Source organism: Hippocampus comes, unplaced genomic scaffold, assembly GCF_001891065.2.
Source record: "Hippocampus comes isolate QL1 unplaced genomic scaffold, H_comes_QL1_v1.1 scaffold78, whole genome shotgun sequence".
Classification (NCBI taxonomy): domain Eukaryota; kingdom Metazoa; phylum Chordata; class Actinopteri; order Syngnathiformes; family Syngnathidae; genus Hippocampus; species Hippocampus comes.
In genome coordinates this window covers 1,212,873-1,236,763 of record NW_017805798.1, presented here as the reverse complement: position 1 = coordinate 1,236,763, position 23,891 = coordinate 1,212,873, and the positions used below count along the sequence as shown (strand labels likewise).

Here is a 23,891-nt window from a genome sequence, read left to right as displayed (position 1 = left end):
TAAAATGAGAATATTTGTTGATTGTTTGTTGCGAGGATACTTTATTCTGAAATTCATAATTTGGTCACAACTGGCCTTTGTGACTTTTCGGCCCTGAAGAGAAATCTTAAAATATTAGCACTGATTTGTCAACAGGTCCGCCATATTGAAGTGTCAAATCTGCCCCCTCAGTCAATGAATTGAACTTAATAAAGCGACAAAGAACAAAATACACTAGGTTTAACATTTGCTTGTCATTTACTCATGTTTAGGACACAGGATCTATGTTTAGGATACAGTATCCACAGGATCTATGTTTAGGATACAGTATCTATCTATCTATCTATCTATCTATCTATCTATCTATCTATCTATCTATCTTTTCGCTGAGGCGTAATCTATCTTGCTCCCTTTATATCTCTGTTTCAAGGTTTGCAATCATGGCCACTGATCACCGATGTGGCTCGCGCTTTGCTTTTCCTTTTATATATATAGAATACATCTTGCTCTTTCTGCATCTTTGTTTCGAATACACATGCGCAGATTGCGCACATCTGATAGGGCAAGACCGAAATTACGTTTTTTTTTTTCCTCATATTTTTAAACCCTGATTTTTGTTTTTCAGGCAAAAGCTATTCTCGACCCACAGCAGCCACTTAACAACCATAAAGGAAAATTACTTGCTGAGAGTGATTGATGACATATAAAGTTTAAAATCAGGCTTTGGATATTGTGTTTTTGCATGTATCAGAAGTTTTTGCACAAGTCCCAGGAGGAAAATATACCTGAAAGACCTAGTTTAGAGCATTTGCTATCGTAAACTCTTCACTGCCCGCCAATTTCTAAAGTTAATGGCTGCAAGTTGCTTCGACGTCAGTGATGATTCTTATTAATTTCTGAAGAAAGGTGAGACTAAATGTTATCGCCGTTAATTTTATAGTTATTACAAAGCCACAGTTTTATTAGCGAACCCTATTCGCGCGGTCCATCTTTATGAGTTAGCCAGTCAAACTACCCAAGATGGAAGCTGAAACTATCGTGGCAGAAACATGAGATTTTCTAGTCAACACACAATACTGCTCATTGTTTGTTAGCTTCCCAAAGAAGCCGCGATGTGGAACGACGTGGAGCTCTTGGTCAACGAGGATTCGGGCACTGTCCGCTTTGGCAGTGCTTCACCAGAGGAGAACGGCAGTAACTTGTACCAGGTGGACACACTGGTCAAGGTGTCCTCGAGCGAGGTAAAATACCGGACAGGTCAGCGGATCCTCGGTTTACGACGATTTGGCATTCCTACGACGACGACGTTTCCGATGCGATTACTACCATAGGCGGTTTTACTTCGTGGCAAGGGGCAGAGTCTCCCTGTCCCCGCCGACCATGAATATGAAATAAAAATATTGAAAGACAATGTTGGTTGAAACATGGAAATGTCATTTGTAAACTGAGAACCCTCTGATTAAACCTGGTTTATTATCGTGGCTGTAGTGAGACGCTGAACCACCTCCATGGATGTAATACAAATCTTATTTCCCCTTACAGGTGCAGTCAGACCCACATATTTATTCCATCAGTGGAGGCAACTGGAGTATTCTTGTCGCTGACAAAACAGTCGTCCTCTTCGACCAAAACTACCAAACCCTTCTGCTGCTGCTTCACTTTGGTATGAAATTCACCAATAGTCACATCAGATTTTTGTTTTGATGCAAAAATGAAATGAAGGGAGTATTTCATTTGCTGGACTATTTTTGTTGCATCTGCACAAGGTGTCTTCATGCTGTTATTCTATTATAATTCATTTTCTTATACTGCGCTACCGCCGTCCTTGAACACCTATCCCGTGACTCTGGGTGACTTCCAAGGTCTTAGCATTTTAAAAGACATTTTGGTCTTATGTTTTCTTTTTTTTGCAATATGCTTTCTCAAAAAAAAAACAACAAAAACTCCAATGTTTTCCTGTTCCGTAGAAAGTGACGTGGACGCCGTCGATGTGTGCCTGGACAGACAATTTGTGCTTGTGTGCGAAAGAAATGGCAACCTGCACTTGATCTTTGTTCCACACAAGAGAATACTCCTCACCAAAGTATGACTTTTTTTTTCCCTCCACGTTGTTGCATATCATTATGAATTCAAAGTGGCCATAGAAAGGTGGCTTTTTATTATCTTAGTTATAACGCTTTAAACTACAAAATATTTGAACACAAACGGTAGAGCAACACATGTAGACAGATAATACTACAATACGCACAGGTCTACCTCAGCCACTAATATTACCGCAGATGACTGAGGAGCTGTGATTGTCTCCATGTACTGTAAATTTGCGTGCCTGCAATCTGCTGCCACCGGGTGGCCAAAGCACACAAACCCGACGCGCACCCAAATGATCAGCACAGTTGTTGACGTTTGGCGATGCTTCCGCTGCATGCACCACATGCACAGAAGCTTGCTGATAAAGTGCTGCTTCTAGTAGTGAAAACACAGTCCATGCTTTATCTGCCACAAGGGCTCACTTTTTTTTCCTCACAGTAAACACAAGCCTTGTCGCAGCTCCTTTTCTCTTGGCCTTCATGTAACGAAAGTTGTACTCGCCATTGGCTAAGCATTACAAGAAGAGTAGGGTGAGCAGTGGCGCATTTGGTTAAGACAAGACCACCCCCTCTAAACAAGCTGATTTCTGCAATACGAGAAGAATTGGGTTAAAATGTGCTAGAATTCTTGATTCTCGAGGTGTTTTGTCGAAAGTACCAGTATAGATACACGTTGTTAGTGCCTGTCTGATTAATCAGTCGTCTGATGTAATTGGCCAATAGTAAATATTTTAAAGTCAGATTTTTTTCAGTTTTTTTTTTTTTTTTAACACATTCGTACATTACCGTCTAAGACAGGGGTGTCAAATTCCGGTCCTGGAGGGCCGCTGTCCTGCATGTTTTCCAAGTTTCCCTGTTGCAACACACCTGATTCAAATGATCAGATCATCAGCAAGCTCTGCGCAAGCCTGACATTGAACCTGTTCATTTGAATCAGGTGTGTTGCAACAGGGAGACTTGGAAAACATGCAGGACAGCGGCCCTCCAGGACCGGAGTTTGACACCCCTGGTCTAAGACAAAGATAATGACATTCAAACACCACACCCCCCAATAAAAAAGCATCTTTTTGCAGATTTTTCTCTCTATTGTAAAATCAAATATTCTTACTTTTATTTCGCACAGCCACCTGATGAAGTAAAATCGAGTAAATTCAACACAGCATTTTCTTCAGTGTGCTGTATTATATACATTATTATATTACTGAACTGTTTGAATTGTGAAAAAAATGCATAATATGTCTCCTTTAAACGGCATGTTGCCTTTCACTCATGTGTTATGTTTTGGACAGGCTTTGGTCGTCAAACCAAGCAGTGGCGACAAGAAAACGTATCGTGCTCTCGCCACAGAGGAAAACAAGGCGTCACAGGGTAAAAAGCAAAGTTCCTAAAACTGGGGGAAAGTGTTTTAGCAAGCATCTCCACCACACTATTTGCCTTGTTTCTCCTGATACCAAACACAATTTGAAATATTTCCCCCCCTCAGTTTTACTCCCATTTATTTCTCTACAGGCCTGTACCATGTGTTTCTGGTCATAGAGGATGGATTCTTTCACATCACCAACCTTAATTTGGCCAGGATCAAAACAGGTATACACGGCAATGTTTATAATGTCAAAGTTAGTCTAATTTTCTGTCTCATGTAAAGTAATACTTTTCTTTTTGTCCCAGCAATTGAAAATACGGACTTGTCCAGTTTAAAGGAGGTGAGTAAAGGCTTTTCTCTTTTCATGTGGCTGCGTAATTAATGAAGCAAAAACAACTTTTTGGGTGGGTGGATGCAGCTTCAGGGAGTCATCAAGATCGACTTCTGCTCCACCGAGATGTACCATAACGAAGGCTGCAGCGACGCAGTCACCTTCACTTTGGCCACTGAAATCCATTTATTGATCGGGGTGAGTGCACCGTACGTATATTTCTGAGAGATTAGTAGAGTTTGCTTAAGTTTGCTAAAGTTGACAGTACTGGCAGTACAAAACAAAATCGCCAAGCTTATAAGATGGGGCTTTGAAATTGTAAAAAGTTGACACATTCTGTTAAACGCTATGTGTGAGTCTGCTGAATGCATTGAAAACATGCCTCACTCAACCTTGACCTGTCAGTCAAATATATTTGTACGTCCAGCATATGCCTTCATATCACTATTTGTTTGAGCCTCAAAAGTCCATCGGTTTAAAGCCCCCCTGTGGCTGGCCGTGACGAGAGGCACTAGCTACAAGCTAGACCTGCGACAGGCTCGGCCAATATGTCACCACTTAACACTGTTGGAACTTGGCAGGGAGACGGAGAGCACGCAGTTAGTCACTGGACCATCGACCCTCATCAGTCCAAGATGTGTCTCGCTCACTCCATGGAACGTAGTTTGATAACAGGTGAGGAAAAGGGCAAAATATTAACATGAAACGTTGACATTCTACACCAATTTGACAATGATGTCAAGTGTCCAAATGGTTATTGTTGAACTCAGAATAAAACGTATCGATTAAAAAAAAAAATTCTGTTTTTCTACTTTAAAGGTGTCAAGAAAATGCTGGTGATTGGAAATCTTCTGTACATTCTCGACACAGAGGTGAGTTTACGTGCATACATTTAAATACTACCTATGGAGGGAGCGAATTTCACAGCAAGCAGCAGTTTGGCAGATTGTCAAAAAAAGAGGCTTCAAGATGATTATTTCCACTTCCAGCTGACGATTACTCTGAAACTAATTTTGATTATGTCACCGACATTTCATTTGGACACAAAAAAAAAATCTTGTCTCCTTACCTTGTGTTTTTCAGGAAGTCTTGAGTCTTTGGGATGTGGATTTCCTGGTCATGGTTCACGTCTGGCCGAATGTCGCTCTTCTCGACTTTGAAATAATCACCGATTGTGGCTCTGCGGCCTTGCTGGAAGGGTAAAATGTGATCCTGTTGTTTTAAACCCCATCATACAAAGTACACTACTGCCAAAAGTTATGTATATATTTATTTTCCTATGGCGGCCATGTCAACTCGGTGCTGTTGATTCCAGTCAAGCGGAGGGCAGCGTGAAGATGATCACCCTGGAGAAGCAAGACAAGAGTCAGGTAGACGTGTCAGTTCAACATTCAAGCCTTTGCATTGCTCAACTTGCTTATCATGAAAATATACTTGTTTATATTTTTAGATCAACTCGCTCAGGATCCGATGTTTGCCGTCCATGACTGTTTGCTACTGCCTGGATGTCTTCTCAGTGTCCTGCCTGGTCCAGACAAAAATAAGCATGGTGAGGGATCGCAATTTTGAATGTGACCTGCTCTCAAACATTCGACTTTATGAAAACTAACTGTCTGTACAGCACAAATTTTTCTTTTAAAACATTTTGAGGGAAAAGTAAATGATGAAGGCTATGGTGTCACTTGCTAGACAAAAGTATTGGGAGAGGGCTGGTTCTACTGCTTCAAGTAATTTCTTATATATGTTCTTCTCTTTTGCCTTCTGTTTCAGGACACCATTTATTTCTTGGAGGGGATTCGTACCACCTCAGAAAGGTAGCATGCTATTCACTCGCCAATAGTGTGGCTATTGCTACTTGATACTGTGCTTTATCTCCATTTTTGGCTGGAGCAGTCAAGAAGAGTGTGTTTCCTCCCTCATTGTTCGCTGCCTGACAGAGGCTTTGCCTGAGAACAGGTAGGTGATTTTTTTTTTTTTTTTTGGGTGCCATATTTTACCTTTAATTAATTCGCTTGTGGCTCACTTTGACTTCTCTTCCCCCAGGCTCAGCAGACTTCTTCACAAACACAAATTTGATGAGGCTGAAAAGATCGCTGCTCTATTTGAACTGGATTTAGAGGTACGTTTGCCATTTAGAAAGCTTCTTACACTTTGCAGGTGTTTATCCTTGGAAGAGTGTGTTTGGAAGGAGCCGTAGCTTGGACGTCCAATTTTCTATTAAAAAAAAAAAAAAAACCAACATATATATTTACAGTGAATAATATGAAATATAATACTTTGTCCCTTAGTGTTTGTCGAATCCAAATAACTTGCATACAGAGCTTTTGTGACATTTTAGTTTCCCTTGTAAAAAAATGTGCTTTGGCTCAATAAACATTGGGAAAACACTGCGCAAATTGAAACTGCTGGTTTCTGTTCAGCTCGTTTACAAGGTGAAGCTGGCCTTCGTGTTGGAGCAGCTGGCCTCGGCGTCGGTGGATGGCCACACACAAGATGAATGGTCCGAACTTGTGGAGGAGGCCAGAATTAACCTGATGAAGATTGCGGTGAGTTCCATTCAGTGGAGAAAAACTGATGAAAAAAGTAATAGGATATGCTCGCTCTGACATGTTTCACTTACGTGGTGAGCACCATTGTTACAGTAGAAAGTGAAGGTTTTTAATTCTTGTGAGCGAGGGTAAAAATTCTTCAGAAAAATAAACCCTTGAGTAACCCCCAAAAAGTAGTATACTAACAAAGTATTTGTTACATGTGGTCCAGGATGAGAAGTTTGTGGTGGACTACTGCATCAAGGCTCCGTGGCCGAGCTTCGACACGGCGGAGAAGATGCTGAGCCACGCCGCCGCGCGTTCCCCCTCCTTGCAGATCCACGAGGCCTTGGCCAGACTGGCGACCTTCTGCAGCCTTCACGGCCAGGACAAATTCAAGTAGACTCTTGCGTTTTCTGGCAACATCGACAGCATTGAGGTTCTGTAGTGATTGTTGTACGTTTGCGTTAAACACAGCGGCATCGCCTGGATTGAGTTCCTGAACAGCACAGACCTGTTGGGAGACATTCTGAGTCACCTGCGAGATGGAGACATGTGTGGCGCTCAACTCCTTTGGCTGAAATATGAGGTAATGGGAGAAAGATAAAGGAATATGTTAGATTTGGTTATTTTTTTTAAAAATCAAGAGAGAAAATGTGTAGATTTAAAATGTGTGATTAGTTATGAGAAAAAAAACTTCTTGTGAGGGTAATGTATATTTTTTTTAATAAGTTGTATAGTAAAAAAGTCAGACTCTTGTGAGAATTAACTTGTATATTTTTCATATACAAAGGCATTTAGTTTCAAGGAAAATAAAATAGTTGTCTATTTTAGAGAGGAGAAAAAAAACATCGAATGTTGAGAGTATTTTTGAGAAAAAGTTCAAATTTCCTATTGTTTTATAACTCCATAAAATATGTATGCAGATTGGGTGAGTATTTTTGAAAAATTCTTAGATTTTCAAGAAAAAAAGTTGACATTCTTTGACAATGAGTCATTTATTCGGAAAAGAAAGTCCAAGTAGTCTTGAGAACAAATGTAATCTTACAAGAAGACTAAAGCTGTATACAGTCGAGATAAAATGTGTACAGTTAAAATAAACAACAACTTCAGACTCTTCCAGCAATGAAGCTGCATATTTTAAAGTCATACTGATTGGTGCACGGTGTCTATTCAAGATATATCAACAATTATTCGATAAGATGTTACTGCGAACGGTGAGATATGATTGTTCAGTAAAACGCTTTGTGACAGCTGCAGCTGTTGTGCAAGCGCTGTATAAATAAAGATGTTTTGTGTTGTATGATTTGTGGTTTTGTTTTGTTTTTAAAGGGCCAGATTGCAGGAAGTTTTGATGAGAGAAGCCTTGAAGCCATCCTAGACGCCATTCCAGAGGATCTGCCATCCCGAGACCTGTGTCCCTGGTTTAAGACTGTGTTTCTTCCATTTGTCCGTAGAGTGCTCCCACCAGGACAGGTAGTATACCTCCTCACACATAGAACAGGAAAAAAAAAATAGCGCTAAAAAGGTTTTTTTTCTTGCCTTCAGAAAATCCTGGCGAAATGGATTGAGCAGCGCGCACGCAATCTGGAGCTGATGGAAAAGGTAGAGGCACAAGTTTTCCATCCAATCTCATCCTCGTAGTCCGGATTTGGAAATAAATATAACGTGCTTTTCCAGGGCACTTGGCCACAAAACGGACTGACCCTGGCAGAGCTCGGACTGCCGTCTTTATGGTCACGGATGAAATCTGTGAGTTAGTTTTTTCCACTCTATCACAGCGCATACAAACTTTTTTCTCACATTTCATCATTATACCATACGTTAAGCAATTAATTTGTAAAATAAATGAAAATTTTTAGTATGTGGAAAATTGTTTACGTCACAATTTTTTCCAATATTGTTTCCAATTAACCAACTAACCAATTCTTTGATGAAATATATTCAAAATACATATTGAATGTGTATTTCGTACTTTTTTTTCCCGAATGATTATTGCTGTTGTTATTTAGTCAAATATTAACTGTATATTTTTTCTTGTATTATTCACATTAAATGAACATATTTAATGAGGCAAATGAATGAAACACATTTTGATTCACTCATTTTAGGAGGACTGCTAAATCAACGAATCAAATATTCAGGGGCTCTTTGTCAAGTAAACGCTCGGTGAAAGGAGTGGCCACACTTTGCCCACCCCTGCTCTTAGCCATACACATCATCTGCTCTTTTGCGTTCCTTTTCTCAGGATGCAAATTATGGCTCAGAAGAAGTGGAGGACCTAAGGACCCTGGTGTCGAACCTGCGTCAGCTGCTGGACCTCCACACGAAATACAACTGCAGACTTTCACTTTCGCTCTTTGAGAAGGTTTGCGTTCGATACGCCATTTATAATAATGTACTGATCACACACCCGGGGTGGGGTCACAGTTGTCTGCCTTCTGAAGTGTACTGTGTCTGCTGAATTACTTTGTTCCTGTAAAAATATATCGAATGTAACCATCAGGGAAAGGTACGCATTGTGACGTGCCTCATGCTGGACAAAGTAGCAGCTCCGGAACTGGTCGCCGCCACAGTGGAAAACAACATCCTGCCTTATGCTGAGGAACATGACATTCCTTTGGATGAGCTTCTTCTGCAGTACATCAAGGTAATAACACCAGCACAACCCAGCCTGTTATCAAGTACTATCATCTGTTTTCATTTATACTAGGATATGCTGGAACGTTGCAGCTCCCAAACCACAACGCTTTTCACGTCATGGGAAGCCAAAGCAGTGGCGGTGCTGGGATGCATGGCGGATATGGATGTAAGTCACGTTACGCAAACAAGTTCACTATTTGGGGAACTTGAGCTTGGCTCAATCCGTCACCCTCATAAAACCTTCATTAACTGTAGGTGAATTTATGATGAAATATTTAAATTAGCCATTCAACCTTCTTAACAGTCATCCAAGTGTGTGTGTATGTGCGTGACCGATTTTAATGCTGTCTTAAAAATGAATCGTTGAAAATTTTTAAGCTCTGAGCAGCAAAAAATATCCAATACGTAATATATTTCCTGTGGGAACTATTCCCTCAGCTCAAGGTGGATGCGGTTTTGGAGATCATGCAGAAAGCTGTCTTCCCCTGGAGTACTGTAGTGGAGGAGCTGGTTCAGCAATACCTGGAGATGGATGGACCAAAGTATGTCATCACTACCGTCTCTCGGGATGGGCATTTAATACAAATTTAATCACAACTTCATGATTGTTATTTGAAAATTCATCACTGTTGCATTTGCCTGATTTATGCCTCCAACACAGGCAGGAGCTTTTAAAGGAGAGCTACCGTCTGATGGAAATCCGCAAACTTCTGCGGGGCTATGGGATCCGCAGTTACACCCACTTAAGCCCGAATCAAATTATGGTAACATGGAATGAACTTCATTTTTTTGCTGAGGGCACATTGATGAAAATCAGTGAGCTGTAGACCGTGCAAAAATGTAAAAAATGGTGGGGCACTTTTGCGTCACTCACACTTTTTCAACACGGCTAAACTTGCTAAAACACATTTTGTAAACACATTGCAAATGTATTTCCACCCATTTTTCCCCCTGCAGCGTAGTAGGGTCGCACTGAATTGATTTTTAGTTTCCACCTTCTGTTTTGCAGGCGGTACTTCGGTTCATCTTGAAGCAGGACTCTCCAACATGCCTGCAAGACGCCTTGGCTCTAGCAGAAGCGTACAAACTTCCGACGTCGCAAATCAACTACTTGTATCTCATCCGGCTGATTAGCCAAGGCCAGGTTAGTGTTTCCATCGTGTTTCTTTTTTGTTCGTTTATTTGCTTCGATGCCGAAAACAATTTTTTCTTTTGTGGGCAGAGCGATGTGTGTGTCACCATGTTGAAGAATTTGCCCTGTGAAGAGGTCGCCTGTGTTTTGGAGCGTCTCACAGCATGGGCCAGGCTGAAGCTGGAGGACAAAGACCACTTGTCTGATGACGTGAGTTAAGATTCCAGAACATACAGTGAACAGTATCTATTTGCTGCGTTTAGTGACTAAGACCTGCAAAAAGCAAAAATTTGAAAAAAATTAATAAATTGATTCTCCACTCTGAAAGATAACAATCTATCCATCCATCCATCTATTTTCTAATAGATGGATGGATGTTCGCTTATCCTCACATGGCTTTACTGTGCAGTGAGAGAGAAATTTAGCCAATTTGCTTGTCTGTACTAGCACAAGAAAGAGAAGATGGTTATTGCTCAAGTGATGGTGGAGGTAATGAAATACCAGCAAGTCGTACACAAACGTAAGTACCAGTTTTCTCTAATAATGGCACAATGGCATAGCCTTGAGCAGGTTTGAACAGACTTGGAGAGACACTGGAAAAGTCACAGAAAGACATTGAAGTTGACGTCCTTGGAATTGTGATTATTTTCAAGCGTTGTGAATTTTACCATTCAGATTCTGCGGCTTGTTATTTCAAAGCTCTCCGCAGAATTGAAAGCAGTCCGCAGAAAATGTGTGAAGTGCAGAGTATTACATTTACATGTCGTCATAGTATGATCAGTTTGTGAAAAAAAAAAAAAAGTGAAATTGACCAAATTTGGGCATAGACTTGTGCCTGGCAGTGACATTCTACGGAGACTGAGAGTTATGTACAAATGAATGAAAAGAATGTACGAGTGTATACATTTTTCATCACACCTTTTTTCACGTCAACTGTAGATGATGCTCTTAAAAGCATGGAGTGTGAAAACGAGCTCCACATGTTCAAGGCCATCGCCCATCTGCAGGTGAATGCCGCACACCGATTGTGACAATACCACCTCCTTTTGATTGTTCATCACCGTTCTCTTGTTGTTCTTCAGGAAGATTTCGATATCTTCTTCACCCCTGCCAATTACGAAGACCGGGAGATCCAGAAACAAATCCGGGAGCATCACATCGCGGCACACGAGCGCGCACGCGGCCATCGGCCATCCCAAACCGTCTCGACCGAAGCCGGCCTGCTTCGTCTGGGTCGCTTGCTGCAGCACAGCGAGCAGGAGCTCTGGTCCGACCTGGCCTTGCGAGCTTTGGGGACGGGCGATGTCCAGAAAGCCCTGCCGATCCTCAGGTAAGGCTGATCTGTTTTTTTGTTTTTTTAAACAAACTCTGTTTCAGCATTATTTTAGCTCCCGTTTCGCGTATCGCATTTGCCTTCAGCGAGCTCTATGAACACCACAACAACACGGGCACAGGCATGGTGCTGTTCACCGCCGCCAACACGCTTTGCCACATGCTGGAAGCCGACATGCCCATGGTGCTACCAGAGGACACCGACCTGCCGGCCGTCATCTACCACCTCACCTGCCAGGCCATCACCGTGTGCCACCCAGGTAAACACTTGGAGTTGTCTAAAATAAGTTGCGAAAAAGTAAAGCATAGCCCTCCCCCCTTGGACCCCCTTATAAATGTTTTGTGATTCCCTACATTCATAGTTTAAACTCGAAATGTAGTCCAAAAGATATAATTTCGACTCCTCTTTTTACATTTGATGACATTATTATACAGTATTCTACAAATATATTGCTAATGCTTTATTTTGTATTGCATTTATATTGAACTGTGTACAGTTCTTTTCTAAAACATTTACTGTATTTTGTGCAATGAAACACTTTATTCCCCCAATTTTGCTGCTGTAGACTGCAAATTTCCCCAGTGTGGGACAAATAAAGGTTATCTTATCTTATGTTAATTGTTTGTCATATGCCTCATTACCATGATTACAGACTTGCTGCTAGATTGTTTGGAGCTTTGCAAGTCCACACGGCTTGCCATGGACATCTACCACCAGTGCCAGTTATCAGACAACTACGGCTTTGTAGCCAAGGTCAGCATCGTTCTATTTATTTATTTATTAAAATTAGACGCCAGGAATTGTTTTAAACTCTGAAGAAATTCCTACCCTAACATCATTAGCTGAACAACATAGTTGCCGAAGTTGTGTTCTTGATTTGGTAACGGTAAGTTAAAAATTATTTTGTCAAGTATGCTATTAACCTAACAATATGTCTACTTTAATTCGACAAGAGAAATGAATATTTGTGCATGATAGAATAATACATATGATTTGTTGGTCACAGGATTTGGCCAGAGAGACATCGAAAGATCCGTATTCTCAGTGGTGTTTCCAAGATGTCTTTCATGAAGACTGCATTGTTTTGGACCCGGTTTCTGTGTTACCTGTACAATATGAAATCACTGACTGCTTGATACCCGTCTCTCAAGGTAAATCGAAGCATTTAGAGTTGTGCTTTGACATCCAAGTTTGATTGGTTCAGTTACCACACTTGGAACTCAAAACACGCGTATCTCAAATGATCTTTCTGTTGCGGTGAATGAAAATGCTATTAATTCATTGTAGCCCTCTTAAAAAAATGTAATATTGTACTTTATGAAACCATTCAGTAATAACATAATTAAACGGAATTAAATAATGACATCATTTTTGCTACAATTTATGTAAGGCCAAGCTATGTTGTTGTTGTTTTAAATGAAATTCTCCTCGTATTATGGTTAGTTTGACAGTCAACCTCTGGGAGCGGCATGAAACGAGGGGTTCGCTTTGCATTTATTGAGTGCTGTTGCTTGTTCCCGTGATTGCAGAGATCAAACTCTACCCCCTCGACTGTTCCTGTCTCTCTCACTGCTCATTTAAAGATGGTGAGTATAGTCAATGTCCCCATTTTCAGTATGTCTGTAAATGTGTCATGATGATACCAGACCGCCATTCCACTTGACTCGAAACCTTGGTTTGATCCTTGGTGCAGGTTTCAACTACCTGCGGCCCCTGCTGAGTCCTCTGCTCAGCATGTTGCAGATGTTACAGGAGTGCAGTCAGCAGGAGTTGGCCCTTAGGGTGCTGGTCAACTCGTATGGCAGCTGCTTGCAGCACGTCACCGCCAACGTCATGGACCCCAAGATTAGTGCACAGGTAGGGCCCTGGCTGCGGTACATAATAAGCCTCTACGTATCTACAGTATTTACTTAGTTACCCACCTACCTACCAACATGCTTCCTTATCGACTGTACCTACTTAATTACTTGATCCATGCTGACTCCCCACCTCCTTCCCGACCTTTCTTCTTACCTATACATATACAGCGACTTGGCTCATGATCATCCTTTTGCCACTTTTTTTAGCTTTACGGCGCACAAGAGCTGAGAAAGTACAACGTGTCACTGAACGACTTGCGCAAGATCACCACGTCGTCCCTGAACTCCATTGCTGTGGCTCTGCTCAATAAAGTGAGAGCCCCACTGCTGATATACCGGATTTTCTATTAGTCTAAATCAGAGCACTGCAAACTTTGTGACCAAAGCCCTCCCCCCGTCTAAACTTCTGTCTTTGATGTACTGTAGGTGTTCAACTGGAGGATGGTGGATTGCGATTTGGCCATCGGGCTGTGCACGCTTCTCTCAAAGGAAGAGGTCTTCGAGATCCTGTGGAAGTTTATCGACAGCACCTTGGAAAACTATGAGAAAATCTTGGTTCGCCAAATGTGTATTTTCACAACAGTGGTTATTGCTATTGACTGTAATGGTGATCACAGTTGTCATGAGTTCCATCTGTCTTTCAGGCTGTGGCCAGGATCGGGGTTGAGCTTTGCAGCATGTACAATCACGTTGATGAAAAGAACGAGTTTCTGTCTGTCATCACAGATGCCGAATGGGGCATCAAGCTCGCCAAACTAGAGGTACGGTGAAACCTTCACGGTGGCCAATTGGTTAGCACGCCCACCTCAAAGTACAGAGATCCAAGGTTCTGAACGGTTGGACATCTTTGTGTCTTTTGCAGATCTCCATTCTGCCTGTGTTTCACCAGCCAACAGAGTTGAAGAGCACATTGATCCCTGTTCTGGTAAAGAACAAGAGGATCACTCCTGAGATTATCCTCCAGTACTGCAGGTCTATAAAATATCCGCCCTCGTGTTCAGTAAGCTTTGGTTTCCCGATTAGCAACTCTTCCTCCTTCTAATCTTCAGCACGTACGGTCTGGACAGCGACAATGTCATCAATCAGTATGTTACCACCGTACTTCTGCTCCAAGAGGAGGAGGAGGAGGAGGCAGACACGAGCCACGCACAAGCCATGTGCTATGCAGACACAATGGAGCGGGTCCTGGGCATCATGCCCAAGTTGAGACAAACTCAGCAGCTCATCAGCAGTCTGTCCGCTGCTATTTTTAAGGTCTGGAAATACAGTGAACTCCTGTTTATTGTGGGGGGATATTACGTTCTAGACCACTTGCGATAGGTAACTTGAAGCAATACTTTTTTTTTCGGCAATTGTCCCCCTTTCACACACTTTAAACACATGAAAAGTTCCTAAAGCACACTTTATTGTATTTATTTTCAAATACAAATCAACACACTATGCAGCAATACATACACAGTATGCAGCAACAGATACAGAGCATGCAAAACAGCATATATTTTCATTTAAAAATTCATGGTGGCACATACAATGATCTCACCTGTTATATTTGGGTGTGGCTATTGTGTCCGCTGGATGTGATATACTCACACAAAATTGTATTTCAATGCTTCGCTGATGAAGGGATGCCTCCACAATTGAAAATATATCCATACTTTGACTATTTTAGTGGGTGCTGCTATTCTCTTCATAATGTTTCGTGTGCTTGTATGTCTCCATCACTTCACTTTTTTTGTCACTCAGCTCAGTCCATACAACTACGAGAGGATCGAGGTGGTGCTGAAGCTCTTACTGGCTGCTGATGAAAATGTTGCCGGCTTTTCTGCCAGCCAGGTAAATCAACAAAACACTATCGTGCTACCCTGCTTTTTTTTGTTGGTCACCTACTGTGTTCCCACCATTTATTTATTTATTAGTTTATTTTTGTGGAATGTATATCTAGTCGTCAATTGCTAAAAGACTCCAGCTCACTTGCTTCTTCAATGACGACAAGCAGAATGAAGGATAAAAATTGTGAAAAATCCCAACAATGAGATGATTCCTCATCATGTGGTCCGCAGGCAGTTGGCCTGCTGCAACACTTGAAGTCGTATAAACGTCTGGCTCCCCCCTCGGACGTGGAGCACACATTCATTCTGGAGAACAGCCTGCCACCCAGCCCCCTGGATGCCGTCAGGTTGCCTTTCCACCTGCTCTTGCAGGACAAACACTACTGGAAGATCATATGTGAGTCACCCGTGGTTTAGCTGCACAAGGAAACTTACACAAGTTAAAAAAAAAAATTGCTGTGGTAGCATTTATGATGAATACATACATGGGAAAAAAAATGTGTTCACCACGGAGTGTTGTGTAGGGCCAGACCGATTAATCGGCCAGCCAAGCTAAAGCGCTACTTTATTTTGAATGTTTTTTAGCGATATCTGAACACCAATTTATTGATTGCAACCCAGTGAATCAGGAAACGTGCTGAGTGAAATGACAGACTTGCATAACTAAACATAACATGAACATAACTACAATGTGGCCCGCGATAAAAATTCATTTGACACCTTTGAATTGTGCAGAATTTATTGTAACATAAAAAGCTGTCTGAAACCCAGAGACGAGAATCACCATAAAACAGTTTTTCTGCAGTATTGCATGGGTTTCCACAACAGACAAGTACAAAGTAGATTTGTTCCACAAACCAATCCATAATAGTTAAAGCGGCGGAACACTGTTTATACATTCTGGTAAAGTAGTACCTCTTTCATGTGTGTTAAGCTCCGGAGCTCAGTGAGGAAACCTTCCCAACTCTTCTTCTAATCAGCAAACTGATGAAGGTACTGCGCATGAGTCTAAAAACCAGCCGCAAACTCAGTCGTGTGTGTAAAAAAAATAAAAATAAAACAAATAAACATCAAGCCCTCTCTCACGCCAGGTGAACCTGGACAAGCTCTATATGTTGGCAGTTAACCAAATCTTCAATACAAAGATGAAACCCCTCGTCCTGGAGCAAATGAGAAGGGCTCAGGCTCCAGGTAACAAGAAGGAGATCCAGAAAGTTGCCGTCACCGTCATGACGTACATCCGCAGCATCAAGAACCAGGAATGGGCGGTTGCGTCCGCCCACAAGATCACCCAGGAGCTGCCATCAGGTTTGACTCCAGCATGTGATGTGTCAGTGTTGTTCGGCTTGCAGATGCACTCTTATGTGGCCTGCAGGCTATGAGAAGACGCAGTCACTTCGCTTTTGCTTGGCCATTGGGAAAACATGGCTCGGTGATCCAAACCTTGATGTACGTATTTGTTCACAAAAGCACCGTGCGATATTGGCTGAGAATAAAATGTCAGATTTTAGTTTTTTGCTACATTTCGATCTCGGAGTTTGACGGTTTTGGGAACCGGCAGGATGCGACGCGGATCCGGGGGGAGGCCTTTCTGTGCAAGCTGCAGCTGCAGTTCGTGCGCTCGGCCACGGAAGGCGCCCTGGTGCCCACTCAGTTCAACACACCTGAGTACCTCAAGCTCAGCGGCACTCCGGACAAACTCATTGCAGTCCTCTACGAGCACAGTAGCGTGGAACGACGCTTTAGGGACTCTGGAGGCCAAACATATCCTGGTGTGTCAGCAATAATTTCTTTTTTTTTTTTTTGAGTAGACAATTCATACAATACAAAAACTTGATGTTTCGTACCATTATTAAATAGTGTTAAATCTTTCCTTTTCAGCAGGGGTCCCCAACCGCCGGTCCGCGGACCGGCGGTTGGGGACCCCTGCTTTTCAGGAAAGTGCACTGTGAATAAACCATTATTAAATAGTGTTAAATCTTTCCTTTTCAGGAAAGTGCACTGTGAATAGGTAACTTCTTTTTTGGAAAATAATGATTTTAATGGCGTCCGTGTTTCAGACATACACGCTGTGGTGAGGGAAATTGTCGCCATCAACCAAATGGATCTTTTGAAAATCCACAACACGCTGCTGGAAAAATGGATCTGTAAAACGGGTTCTGGATTGGCAAAGGTTCGTTTCCCTTTATTTTACAAACTGTACATGCTTTGTCGTGACATGCTTTATTTCTTCCTTGTCTGCCATTTTCAACTTGTGCCTCAAAAGGATATGAGCCATAAGGAATGTGTCAGGAACTTCAACGATGACCCAGACTTAATGAGGTAGGTTTCCTTATGTATGCACATAAAATTGCATTTGTTGGCCACCATAAATCGTTTCTCTTTCGCAAAGCGTATCATCAATAAAATCTTTAATAAGTCAGGATTTGAATTACATTTCAAATGAAACAAAACAACTACGGTATTTCATACAAGATGATCACCCTAAATATTTTCTTTTTCGGTACGTGCAATATCAATAGTTTGTCTTCTTCAGATGAATTGAACGATTTTAAATACTTTTAAAATTAACAACAAAAAAAAAAGGGTCCAACCTCCTATGAGCAGATTCTCTACAAAGCAAAATTCTCTAATGAGCATAAAGTTATGCGTGTCTTAAAAAAACAGACAGATTAAATCTTTTGAGGAAATTGCAACATCAGTAGTTTCTTCTTTCTTTTCAAGAAAAAAAACATTTCATTTAAAATGGGGGGGGACATCTAATATTAAAGCATAAATCTTTTTAGGAAAAATGCAATATCCGTAATTTGTTTTCTATTTAGGAAATGAATGATTTCAATACCATTTGAAATGAAGCATTCTAAAAAAAAATACTCATACTGTAAAGACACCTGCCTCTTGTAAGATGAACCATTGCCAAACTCTTTGTTGCTATCAGGGTGGTGCACATGCTACAGTCTCAACCCACAGCCAATGCCGTGTGCCTTCTCAGCTCCATCCTGTCTGCGGAGACCTGGGTGAGTCCTTCATTGCGGTGGGACAAACGCATCCACGTGAGTGCTGTCTACGAACTTATGCTCTCCCGCTCGTAGCCTCTCAGCAAATCCGGCCCTCGTCTCACCTTATGCCATCGAACCCGAGCGCTCCTTTGCCTCGTCCGTCTCGCCGATGCCGACACCCTGGAGGCCCAGTTGAAGATCCCCAGGGCGGAACTGGAGTATGCCGATTCACTTCTTTTTCATTTTGGGAACGCTGAATGACATTTACGCACACTGCATCAAAATTCTTTGTTTCATCTTAAAAATGATGTATTTACAGCAACCACCTGAAATGCTACATCTTTGTGTCGCGGCTGGAGGCGCTGAACGTTCCCTACACGGTGCAGTCATTCCTCAGCAGCCCCAAAGAGGGCCTGATCAAAGGACTGTGGAAGAATCACAGCCACGAGCCACAGGTACTTTCTGCTCGCTCTGAAAAGGTGGCCCTTGAGGTCCAAAGCCTGCTTCGCCCTGCGCTTGGGGATTCTGGCACTGAGGGTAGGTAGTAAGTAAGGTTTTGTGTTTTCAGGCGCTGTGCTTAGTGGCAGACCTGTGCCTGGAGTACAAGGTTTATGACCCTCAGCTGTGGAACGGTCTTCTTCAGAAAATGCTCTGCTTCAACTTGGTCAGGATGTTCACGTTTCAGAAAGCGTTTCGAATTTTTGGTCTGATAGTCTCACATCTCTCCCTGTGTCCCTTTAGACCTTATTTACGATTTTTGGGTAGAATTTTTAGTCTGACCTTTGTGTCTTAACACCTCCTGCTTTTGGATTTGATCCAAGACTCATCTGTGTCAATTCAGATCCAATCCGCTACTTTGGAATGATCTTACTACGTGTGTGTCTCTCTTGTCTCTTTACTGTTGATCCTACTTTCTGTTCTCAGCTCATATGACAAGTGTCACATTTTTCTCTCTTTCGCTTCAGGTCCTGCTTTTTGCCCTCAGAACTCACTTGCGTTTCACTCCCAATTAACAATTTTATCATCACGTATTTTCAGACTCAACCAACTATTTTTTGGTCTGATTATTCATTTCACCTGTCTCTCCCCAGACCCAAATGAGTTGTCTATTATTTGAGGAAATTCACTTAAAAAAAATAATTTTAACGCCATCGCACACTGCTCATAGGCCCTGTGCGGATGTGAATGTGCAGGAAACTAAAATTGTTCCCTCTCTCCTCAGATTGGTGATCTCCAGAAGGTACTGGAGGCAGCTGTTGCAGTGCCGGCCCTGTGGGAGGTAGTGTTTAAAATAAATAAAATTAATCATCAAAATCAACAACACCTGACAGATTTCATGGGTTTTTGCTCTCTCATCTCTCCAGATTTCGAGTTTCTCCAGGGCCTGGAAGAGTCTGCTACTCGCACCTTTTGTCTCAGGTGTTCATTTCATGACATCATATAGTTTGGTTCATGTCACTGTTAGTACAGTTGACCCTCATTTATCACAGGGGCTTGCCTTCCAGAGACCATGGAAAGAAAATAATCTTTATGTGGTTTCACCACTTCTACTTGGAAAAACACACTTTTAAAGAATTCCTGAATGCCGCTTCTCATTTTCTCGCTGTCTAAAAATAGGAGACGTTCATATAACATCACTTCAAGGAAGTGAAAATACTTGCTTGCATAGTTCTCCAAACATTGTATAATGTAAGCACGAAAATGTTCAACCAAACATGTTATTTCATTGAAAAAAAAAAAAAAGTCCGCAACCATAATACTAACATATAATGCAAAATGACATAAACGGTCTGATTGACATAGACGGTCTGATGTAGAGGAGCATTGATGTTCCTGTTATGACACACTTTCAGACATCTGCTACTTTGCGAGTAGAGCGCTAACATAGACTAATAATGTACATAATCCCTGTATTGGTTTCAGCTTCTTTACCGTTGAGTGCGGATCAACAAGCAACATTCTCCAGGAACTTTGTTCTCCTTCTAAAGTACAGTACACCCTCTTCTTGTCTTTATATGGACTGTATACATACCACGAGGAGGTCGACTTGGATTTGCTGATTTGTTTTGCTTTCATCTCCCAGGTGTCCGCTGTTGTTAAGCATGGACTTGATAGGAATCGCCAAAGGCTTCGCCCAATTCCATCTGTTGGCCTTTGCTCTTGGAACGCTCCTGCTCATCCCTTGTGCCAGCAAAAAAGATCAACAGGTTCAGGTGAACATGCCATGTACAAGTAAGGGTGTTTTATGCTGCTGATTCCGACTCTGATCATCCATGATTAAAGTCGGCTGATGCAGATTATGATATCTATCACATGGATTAGCTGAGCATTTTTACATTTTTGAGCTGCTCATTAAGTATTTTAAGAATCAATTCATCTGTCAGTTTTTTTTTTGTGTGTGATGAATTGATTCATCAGAGTAAAAAAAAAAAAAAGTCAACCCAAATTTCCATCCCTTTATTATTTACAAACAACATTATTTCAAATGGACGGTGCAGATATTGCATATTATGATTCGGTTACAGGTTTGGTCTGTTGCATGCGGTGCTAAGGAGGGCGTGGGGGGGCAGCACTGCACACGGAAATAACAAAACACAATATATACAAATATAAATCAATATTATATTCACCTCTCTTCAGACCCAACTTGCTGATTTGGGGTCTTATTAAAGTCTCCCTTGTGTCTCTTTGGACTCCACGTGCTTCTTTGGGCTCTGATTTTTCGTCTCAACAAAGTATCTTCATGCGTGACCTGTTTTACGGTCTTATTCAAAGTCTCACCTGCATCTCATCAGACCTGACCATGAAATTTTTCCGTGAATCTGACCAGTCATTTCCTACTGGTGAAATTGCCGCTTGGTGCTTGCAGGGCTTTCTTTCTGTGCATGACCCACTCACTGTACTGGAGCAGGAAGAGGAGCTCATGAATACGGGAGAGTTTGCTGGAATTCCCTCACAGGTGAGTTGTTGCCTCAGTATGATCATATTGATTGAATTTTATTTTCATCCCTTCGAGGAACTTACTGTTGCCGAGCAACAAGTGACCCGTGTTGTTTTTGTTGAACATTGGCGGTTTGTGCAAATTCATCTCCTGATTGAGTAAAGCTGTGAAAGAGGAAACGAAAAGCTGTGAACCTGTCCGATGGTGAGAAGATTCTCACACGGCGAAGACATGCGATAAGGGCATTATTGTTATTTAGTTGCTAACATTCAGAATACATCATCGAGATCCAGCTGTTCAGTCAATAGCGAAACCCCCCACCCACCCCACACCCAAAAAAGTTGCTCACTACTGGTCTATATTAATATTCCAAAGAGTAAATCTTCAAACAAGTTTAATAGAATTTAAAAGTCATATTCCAGCATTGCCCTTCCAAATAAATGACTTAAAGATGATTTGATTTGGGGAAAAATGCCCAGTATTTTTCATGTCGGGCTTCCTCTGACCTTTAAATTAAATGAAATGAAATGTCATGGTGTGGCATTATTGTTATTTAGTTGCTAACATTCAGAATACATCATCGAGATCCAGCTGTTCAGTCAAGAGTGAAACCCCCCACCCACCCCACACCCAAAAAAAGTTGCTCACCACTGGTCTATATTAATATTCCAAAGAGTAAATCTTAAATCAAGTTTAATAGAATTTAAAAGTCATATTCCAGCATTGCCCTTCCAAATAAATGACTTAAAGATGATTTGATTTGGGGAAAAATGCCCAGTATTTTTCATGTCGGGCTTCCTCTGACCTGACATGAAGAAATTTATAGTTAAATGTGTTCCGTGACCCAACCTCAGAACCCAATTTACTGGTACAGTGATGACATTTTTTTCCCCAATTAAATGAAATGAAATGTCATGGTGTTTTTTTAAATTAACTATAAATATGTATTGTACAAAAGAGCACGTTAAGAAACGTTTACAGTATATTGTAATGACTGCATGTACCGCAGTGTTTGAGTGTTGAATGTGTGCCTTTAAGGGGCGTGGCTTGTTGCGTGATTGTCAGGAGTTGGAGTCGAGTTGGCTGCCTTGTCAGCGTGTTTGAGGTCCTTGCGAAGGCACTCGAGTACCTTAATTACTCCTGACTCTGAAGTCAAAGTTCCACTCGACTTCCTTCACACAAATTCTTAATTATTTTGTGAAGGATTTTCTGGCCCCTTTTTGTTTTTAGAAAGCACAAAAGTGTGGATAGGTGAGTTTTTCGGCGAATAAAGGAAAAGCACAACTAGGAGAATTGGTGAATTGAGAATCACGAATATGTGGGGGGATAACTCGATCATGTCTTCTGACCTTTCAGATCAGGGAGACCGTGTTGACGTACATGACTCAACACGGTCAACATGTCAAGCTCGTGAAGACCAATCATTTCACGCACATGAAGAAGTTGATGGTGACCAGCGGCCAACCGGACCAAGTGAAGGACCTGATCAATCATCTGATCAACCACAACCGGTAAGTCTGTTTTCTTTCGGTCTCGGGGTGTTGCTTGTCACATTTGCTGTGACAACAGCTGTCGTGCGTATTGCTCAATAAGAAATTTCCTCTTTTCTGATTGCGTAATCCACATCTGCTTACACAGTGTGTGAAGCCACAACAGACACTTGGTGAATGGTGCTTTAAACATTACGTTCATATGGTAATATTTTGCAGTAAGTCGTCTTTTCAGACCCAAAAGCAGAAGTTTGTAGCTTTACCTTTTTTCTTTTCAGAGCAGACCAACTTTTAGGTCAGAATTTTTTTTTTTTTCCCTCTTCAAGCCAAGTCTCTAAAGCTTGAGTCTATTTTTTCGTCTCATCTGCGTCTCTTCAGACCTGATCTGCTGCTTTTGGATCTGATTATTAATCTCACCCGTGTCTCTTCAAAACTTACTCGACAGTTTTGAGTCTGATCATTCTTCTCGCACGTCTCTTCGGACCCAAGCTATTTGGATGTGATTATTAATCTTAGCCGTCTTTTTAAATGTGACATACTGATCAAGTCTTGTCTCATTTGTGTCTCTTCAGACCCAAACTACTACTTTTCGAACAAATTATTACTACCTACTGCTTTTTGATCTAATTATCGGTCTCTCCTATAGCTATGCTTCCTAGTTCTTTTGTGTCACATTATTAGAATCACACGAGTCTCTTAAGACCCGATAGGAAAAGCATTTTCCATACGACACAGTATTAAAAGCGCCGTCGTCTTGAAAGTTACACTGTTGATGATTTGATGTGCTCCTCAGTCGAGATGACGCCCGCTGGCTGGCTCAGGAGTATATGAAACACCAAGAGCACAGCGATGCCACAAACGCAGGCCCCCAGGTAACAATTATTAATGATAAATCATAAAATTAATCCCCCCAAAAAACAATTGCCTTTCGCTCAGACAGCCATATTGGTGTGGAATGCCTTTTCCCTTTCCAGGACCTTCTTACCTTGCACAACCTTTGATGAAATGAGACTTTCTGCTCAACGTTACTGCCATTGTAATTTTGTAATTTTATCTTTGTTTCCTGTACAAATAAATGTTCCCATTGTTAAGAATGGTGTTGGACACTATGATTCTTGCAGTCTTGCTCTGGTATAAAGGTGATCATTATTTTAGGCCACAGGTGAGGGCCACCCACTCAAGTCACGATGTCAGAACATGAAAACTCCAATGCTGAGATATGAACCCAAAACCTGAGAACTGTGAGGCAGGCGTGCGAACCACGACAACAACCCTGATGCCCGTTTAGAAAGTCAATTTTACGTAAGAATTTATGCAAATGCTAGTGCTCAGTAAGTAAAATGATTGAAGTTCCGAATTTTTACACAAAGTGACTTG

General features: G+C 41.6%; 1 protein-coding gene across 1 annotated transcript; it reads left to right on the top strand.

Annotated features, from left to right (window-relative positions):
- The first annotated feature begins 797 nt into the window (after positions 1-797).
- kntc1 (kinetochore associated 1) lies at positions 798-23,888 on the top strand. Its single transcript, XM_019885791.1, has 62 exons — positions 798-885; positions 1,074-1,220; positions 1,522-1,642; positions 1,947-2,062; positions 3,356-3,434; positions 3,576-3,653; positions 3,735-3,769; positions 3,848-3,958; positions 4,342-4,435; positions 4,580-4,632; positions 4,844-4,959; positions 5,076-5,130; positions 5,211-5,309; positions 5,531-5,574; positions 5,654-5,716; positions 5,804-5,879; positions 6,181-6,306; positions 6,521-6,687; positions 6,766-6,877; positions 7,621-7,764; positions 7,837-7,893; positions 7,969-8,040; positions 8,537-8,656; positions 8,795-8,938; positions 9,002-9,097; positions 9,370-9,473; positions 9,593-9,695; positions 9,941-10,075; positions 10,154-10,273; positions 10,511-10,583; positions 11,003-11,070; positions 11,146-11,393; positions 11,483-11,655; positions 12,049-12,149; positions 12,403-12,547; positions 12,926-12,982; positions 13,090-13,253; positions 13,463-13,567; positions 13,682-13,810; positions 13,900-14,016; positions 14,118-14,227; positions 14,305-14,509; positions 14,999-15,088; positions 15,316-15,481; positions 16,019-16,077; positions 16,176-16,392; positions 16,460-16,533; positions 16,646-16,856; positions 17,145-17,257; positions 17,351-17,406; positions 18,023-18,101; positions 18,177-18,301; positions 18,403-18,538; positions 18,652-18,747; positions 19,306-19,362; positions 19,448-19,502; positions 20,007-20,070; positions 20,167-20,296; positions 20,953-21,042; positions 22,381-22,535; positions 23,308-23,386; positions 23,489-23,888. The coding sequence occupies exons 2-62, from the start codon at positions 1,092-1,094 to the stop codon at positions 23,513-23,515; spliced, it is 6,543 nt and encodes a 2,180-aa protein (XP_019741350.1). The 5' UTR covers positions 798-885; positions 1,074-1,091; the 3' UTR covers positions 23,516-23,888.
- The last annotated feature ends 3 nt before the right edge of the window (positions 23,889-23,891 follow it).